Genomic DNA, 7088 nt, shown 5'->3' on the forward strand with positions numbered 1-7088 from the left:
TTTAAGTAATTTCTTTTTTAAGATTTTTACTAAAATCTTGGCTACTAGCTTGGTAGGGTGTTGGGAAAGTTGGTGTCTGGAGAGCAAGTGGCTTTCATGAAGGGAAGGAATATCCATGAGAATATTAGTTTAGCTTCTGAGATGGTGAATGAATTGCACATCAAAAGGAAGGACGGTAATTTGGGTTTGAAGCTTGATATCTCTCAGGCTTTTGATACGGTGAGATGGTCTTTTGTTCTTGAGGTTTTTAGAAGGTATGTTTTTTCTGAAGATTGGTGCTCTTGGATTTGGAAAATTCTGGATTCGGCGCGTATTTCTATTCTTCTTAATGGTAGTCCGGAGGGTTATTTCAAGATTAATAGGGGTTTACGGCAGGGGGATCCTCTATCTCCTCTTATTTTTGTTTTGATTGAGGATGTGCTTAGCCGCAACATCACTAAACTCTTTCAGAATAAGGATATGTCTTATATGGTAAAACGTAAGGGTATTGCTCCTACTCATTTATTTTTTGCTGATGATATTATGATTTTTTGCAAGGGAAATATGAAGAGTGTGAAGAATCTGGTGAAACTTTTGGAGAATTACCAACAAGCTTCTGGTCAGAGGGTTTGTAGGGAGAAGAGCAAGATCTACTTCGGTGGTGGGACTTTAAGTAGGCGCCAGACCATTGCAACTTTCTTAGGTATGGCAATATCTAACTTTCCTGATAGATATTTGGGGGTTAAGGTGATGCCGGGGATGGTTAAGTATAGTCACATCAGCAACGTTGTTGATAAGTTGAGGGATCAACTTTCGGTTCTGAAAGGTAAGATGTTATCTTTTCAAGATATGGTTGTGATTGTTAAGAATGTTCTTTCGAGTTATTCTATTCATAACATGGCTGTGTACAAATGGACGGTTAAATTCACACTTCAATGTGAGCGTGTGATTCGTAATTTTCTGTGGTCGGGTGATTCTAATCTTACTAGAGCTTTTGTAGTTGGTTTTGATAAGATTTGTAGTCCTTTAAAGGAAGGTGGTCTTGGATCACTAGCCTAAGGACTATGAATAAAGCTTTGCTGATGAAATTGTGGTGGGCTATAAAATCTTCTCGTAAGAGGTGGGCGAGGTTTTTGGAAGCCAAATTCACTTGTAGGGATGGTCGTATTAAGATGGCAGGGGTGAAATCTTCTATTCTTCCTGGTCTTCGTTGGGTTCATAAGGAGATGGTGGACAACACGAAGTGTTTTATTGGTGACGGTAGGGATACTTATTTATTCTTTGATATATGGTATGGAAATACAACCTTAGCTAGTGTTTTAAATCGCATGGATTTAGACAGATCAGCTCGTGTTTGTGATATTATTGTGCAAGGTGATTGGCAGATTCATGGAGTTCATTCGCAACTCCTTTTAAGTGCTGGTGTGGTGCAACAGGATTTACCAAAAATTCATATGGGAGTGGATAGGCGTTTTTGGATGCCTGATTTACAAGGTAAATTTTCTGTCAAGTCAGCTAGGGAATTGATTAGGAAGAAATATCCTATTTTGAGGGAGGCGGGGTTGTTATGGAAGAGGGTGGTGCATCCTTCTTTGGCGGCTCAGAAATGGAAGTTTATTTGTGGTGCGTGTGCTAATCTTGATAAGGTACGTAGCAGATTTAAAATTCAATTTGCATCTAAATGTAGTGTGTGTCAGATTGAGGAGGAGTCTCTCCAACATATTCTTTGGAGCTGTAATTTTGCGCGTCAAGCTTGGGAGTGGATTGAAGGTATTTTCAAAATTAAACCTAATTATGATATTATTACTTCTTACCAAAAGGCAAAAAATCATAGTGGTATTGTTAAGGATTTGTGGTTGGTAGATTTGGTTGTGCGTTCAGAATTATGGTTCACTAGGAACAAAAAAGTGTATGAAAAGAAGAACCCTTGTTGGTCTTTATTTCAAAAACGTGTTTTTAGTTTGATGCAAGATTATTCAGTTCGTATGAAGAGTTATATGCATAATTCTATGGATGACTTGAGAATTCTGGAGTTTTTTAGGGTTCGGCATAGAAAGGTGAAGTTTACTGATCCCAAGGAGTGTTTTTGGTTTCCTCCTAATGATAATGAATTGCTTTTGTGCACGGATGGCGCCTCAAGAGGTAATCCAGGGGTGGCGGGTGTTGGTGTTGTTGCAAGGAATGCAAATTGTGAAGTGGTAGGTGCAATGTGTATTGGTTTGGGAGTTACTTCTAATTATTTGGCTGAATTGTATGGTATTATTGTGGGTATGGAGTGGGAAGTTCAGTGGGGATATGCTTGCATTGTTATTAGATCAGATTATACAAGTGTGTTGAAGGCTTTGGAAGAAGATAACGTTCCTTGGTTTGCTAGGCAAAGATGGATGGAAGTTAAAGGTTTATATGGTTCAATTCGTTTTGAACATTCTTTTAGAGAGGCAAATTTTGCAGTTGATGCAATGGCAAAGCGTGGTTGTTTATTAGAGGATGGGGTTGGTTTTCACTTTGAAGGTCGACCAGTTTTTTTAAGTTCTATTGAGTTTCCAAATGTAATTTATTATCGTTTTAAATAGGTTTTAGGAGTTTTTTAGGGGTTTCTCTGATCCCTTTTCTCCTTCACCTATCTTATAAATATCTTTTTTATCAATATATTTTCTTGACTTAGCAAAAAAAAAGGGAAGGTGTTCAGTCCGGGAAGGGGAATGTGACAGAAGTGGCAACGAATAGTAACTTTGTTTCTAAGGATACTACAGTTCAAGAGTGCGATGAGGATAAACTGTTGGAGGAAGAGCTTAATAACTCTTTTGTAGAATATAGGGAAGCACAGCTCAAACTGATCAAGTGTAAGAATGTTATTGCTGCGAGAAAAGATATTGCTGCACGAATTAAATCTGCTACTGAAGTTAATGTAGCTGTTACGCAAGTTCCAACAGGGATAAGGAAAGAGTCAGGAAATAACGTGGAATCTGGCTTGGAGATTCAGCCAACTTCCGTGCACAAAAAGAACACTGAGTCCTTATCCAAGCATAATCAGGTAAGTTCCGTATCCAACTTGGTTATGGAAACTCAGCAACAATCTGTGTCCAATGAAAACTCTGAGGTTATGTTCGTGCAATGTCATACTCAGGCCGTAAGGGAAAAAACCATGAGGAGAGAGAAAGTCTGGCGATTTCTCTAGGGTTTTGTTTTTTTTTACGTTCTTCTTAACGTTTTTTTCAATCTGATCATCATGGTTGAGGAAACACAAGTAATTTCTTCTAGGGTTATTTCACAACAACAATCTTTTGCGGAGAAAGTAAAAGGAAAACAGACTTTGCAGCCTACGTGTGTTGATATTAATAGCTTGCCAAACCCTACTATGATTGATGGAGAGCCTTCTCTTATCATTCCAGCTGATTTTTATCAAGAAGGATGTAAACCCTTTGAGCATAGTTTTATTGCACGACTGAACTTCACGGAATTGAAGTTTGTGGAAGTGAAATCCAGCTTGGTTAGTCAATGGCAGATAAACCCTAGCTCAGCAAGGTTTATGACTATGAGTAAGGGATTTTTCGTGGTTATGTTACATGATGCAGAAACAAAAGAAAGGATTAGACGTACTAAATGGTATGTAAATCAACATGAGCTCAATCTGATGGATTGGTACCCAGGTTTTGATCCTGAACGTCAAAAAACTTCCCATGCAAACGTATGGGTTCACTTTCCAGGTCTCCATGCAGAACTATGGACAGAGAAGAACTTATTATCTATGGGGAAGGTTTTAGGCACTCCCATTGTAGTTTATCAGAGAACTCTTAATCTAGAGTATGGAAACTTTGCTTCAGTTTTGGTGGATGTGGATTTTGCTAAGCACATTCCTAGTAGAATCAAGATTACAGCTGGGGGACGTACTTTCTGGCAATATTTGGAGATTCCACGACCTCCAAAATTCTGTATGAAGTGCTGCATTATTGGGCACAATGATGATGAGTGCAGGAGGCAAACTAAGAGTGATGATACCTCTTCAAAGGCTGATACTACAGCAAAGGGAGATTCTTCCAAAGTCTGGCAGACTGCTAGGAATAGGAGGCAGCGTAGAAAGGATGCTGAGAACTTTCCTGGTGGTGATAATGCTTCAAAAGATGCGGAGCATAATGCTTCAAAAATGCGGAGCATGGTGGTGTTCTTGCTGTGTTACCAGGTGAAGTAGAGGAGAATGCTATTGGTGTGGAGGAAACCAATCATCTAGAGAATGAGCTAGCTTCTTCTGAAGCTGTTTTTTAGGCAGCGTCTGTAGATTTAGAGAAACCAAAGCAGGTGTTAGCTGCGGAAAGAGTTTTAGCTATTAGGTTACCAGTGGGTGAAACTGGAACCTCAGCTAAGTCAGTAGGGAGTGGTGAATTGGCTAGAACTAATCACTCTAACACTGATAAGACTAATGCTAGCTCTTCTTCTACTCCTATTGAAACTTCTGGAGGGAAGGGATATGATGCTGTGGTGGACAATATTGAGGATTTGTCTCGCTACAAAGCTATTAATGAGAATACTTGTGTGCTTTCACCTAATAAATTCAATGTTTTGTCTGCTGAGTTGGGGTTGGATTCTGTGCAGCAATCCAATGAGCAAAGGGTGGAGAGTTCGGATGAAGAAATCACTCCAGAGAAAGCTTCGTCAAGTGTTAAGGGGTCTAAGTGCAATGACATACCCGTGGAGCAGCCAAAGAAATCTAGGAAACCTGTTAGGATTCGGATTTCTAATGATCAGCAAATTACTTCTCAACAAAGCATAAACAAGGAGTCCAAGTCTGATTCGGAAACTGAGATCAATGATTTGGGAATTCGATTTAGAAAGGGATTCTCCCCAGTTATACTTAAACGGAATTCTGATAGGATTCCTGATGCTAGTAATAACTCAAAGAATATAGTTTCTTAATGCGTGTGCTCTATTGGAATATCAATGGGGTGGCAAAGGTGGAGGCTGGGCAGAAGTTACGTGAACTAGTTCATGACCTGAAGCCGGAGATTCTTTGTGTTGCTGAGCCAAAGATTAAGTTCTCTGATAAGGTAATTTGTAAGTTAAGTTTATCTGGTTTTATGAGGAAAACTGTTCATAATTCTTCTATGCATAATATTGGGAATCTTTGGATCATGTGGAGTGCTAATATTGAAGAGCCAGTGGTGGTTAATATGACTAGACAAGCAATTACTGTTAGAACTGAGGGGGTTTTAATCCCTTTTGTTCATGCTAGTTATATTCAAGTTTTTCGAAGAAGATTATGGTCTCAACTTTAAGCTGTGGATACTACAACTCCTTGGCTGATAATGGGAGATTTCAACTGTGTTCTTCGTCAAGATGAAAAGAAGGGAGGCCGTGAGGTTCGTGTCTCTTGTATTAATGAGTTTTCTGATTGGATGGAGGATAATGATCTTTGTGAAGCAGATTCTTTGGGGTCTAAGTTTACTTGGACTAATGGTCAATCTGGTGTTAGTAGAATTCTTAGTAAATTGGATCGTGCTATTATCAATGAGACTTGGTTATCTAAGTTTTCGAATTGGCGGTGTAAAGCTCTTCCTAGGGAAGTTTCTGATCATTCCACGCTTATTGGGTTTCCTTTCCTTGCTCCGAGGCCTAGGCGTGCTCCTTTTCGTTTCCAAAATATGTGGTTTTCTCATCCTGATTTTTTGAAGATGGTGGAAGATTCTTGGAAGACTCCGGTTTATGGTAATTTGGATTTTATTTTTCCTTATAAATTGAAAAGGTTGAAGGAGGCAATCAAATTGTGGAATCAAACGGTCTTTGGGAATGTTAATGCTAGGCTGAAACAAGATCAACTTAAGTTTGAAGTGGCTTGTAGGAATTCTGATGAGGATCCTTTTAATACTTCTAAGTTGAATATTATGAAGGATTCTCTGGTGGCGGTTCAAGATGTTCATATGCAGCATCTTACTATGTTGAAACAAAAGGCTCGTAATAGGTGGATTTTGGAGGGTTCTAGTAACACTTCTTTTTTTCACAGCAATATAAACATTCGAAGGAGCGCAAATACAATCTCGGAGTTGGTTACTGAAGATGGTGTGACTATCTCGGAGCCTATCCAGCTTCGTGACCATGTGGTTTCTTATTATGAGTCGAAGTTCAATGGTGTGGAGCTTCCTATTGAGGATAATCTCTTTGACTATGAGCATGAGTCTATTTCTTTGATTGATAGGCAGATGTTGGATGCCATTCCTTCTTTGGATGAAATTAAATCAGAAGTTTTTGATTTAGGAGCGGATAGTGCTCCGGGTCCGGATGGTTTCTCAGGGTGTTTTTATAGACATTGTTGGGATATAATTCAGCAGGATCTTCATTCGGCTATTGTTCATGCTTGGACTTCTAAGTCCATTCCGAAGGGTTCGAATTCTAGCCTAATTATTTTGATTGCTAAGGTTAGAGGTGCGGATAGCTTGAGGAAATATAGACCTATTGGTCTAAGCAATTTCTTCTTCAAGATTTTCACTAAAATTCTGGCTACTAGACTTGGTCGGGTGTTGGATAAGTTAGTGTCAGAGGAGCAGGTGGCTTTTATGAAAGGTAGGAATATTCATGAGAATATTAGTTTGGCTTCTGGGATGGTGAATGAGCTGCACATCAAAAGGAAGGATGGTAATTTGGGACTGAAGCTTGATATTTCCTAAGCTTTTGATACTGTTAATTGGTCTTTCATTATGGAGGTGTTTAAAAGATATGGTTTTTCTGAGAATTGGTGCTTGTGGATTCAGAGAATTCTGGAGTCAGCGCGCATATCTATTTTTCTTAATGGTAGCTCGGAAGGTTTTTTCAAAACTAATAGAGGGTTACGTCAGGGGGATCCTCTTTCACCTCTTATTTTTGTTTTGATTGAGGTTGTTCTTAGTAGAAACATCATAAAACTCTTTCAAAACAAGGATATGTCTCAGCTGGTTAGGTGTAATGGTATTGCTCCAACTCATTTATTCTTTGCTGATGATATTATGATTTTTTGCAAGGGGAATATGAAGAGCTTGAGAAGTTTGGTGAAGTTGCTAGATTCTTGTCAGCAAGCTTCAGGTCAGCGTGTTTGTAGAGAGAAGAGAAAAATTTACTTTGGTGGTGGCTCTTTGAGTAGACGT

General features: G+C 39.1%; 1 protein-coding gene across 1 annotated transcript; it reads left to right on the forward strand.

The window, feature by feature from the left end:
- The first annotated feature begins 5279 nt into the window (after window positions 1-5279).
- Window positions 5280-6635, forward strand: LOC113343413. Its single transcript, XM_026587601.1, has 2 exons — window positions 5280-5491; window positions 5717-6635. The coding sequence occupies exons 1-2, from the start codon at window positions 5280-5282 to the stop codon at window positions 6633-6635; spliced, it is 1131 nt and encodes a 376-aa protein (XP_026443386.1).
- The last annotated feature ends 453 nt before the right edge of the window (window positions 6636-7088 follow it).

The sequence above is a fragment of the Papaver somniferum genome, unplaced genomic scaffold (assembly GCF_003573695.1).
Source record: "Papaver somniferum cultivar HN1 unplaced genomic scaffold, ASM357369v1 unplaced-scaffold_58, whole genome shotgun sequence".
Classification (NCBI taxonomy): Eukaryota; Viridiplantae; Streptophyta; class Magnoliopsida; order Ranunculales; family Papaveraceae; genus Papaver; species Papaver somniferum.

Excerpts from the sequence above, each read along its gene's own strand:
- LOC113343413 (XM_026587601.1), top strand. The coding sequence starts at position 5,280 with ATGGGAGATTTCAACTGTGTTCTTCGTCAAGATGAAAAGAAGGGAGGC. Across the intron at positions 5,492-5,716 it reads GCTATTATCAATGAGACTTG|GTTGAAGGAGGCAATCAAAT; the intron begins GTTATCTAAGTT and ends TAAATTGAAAAG.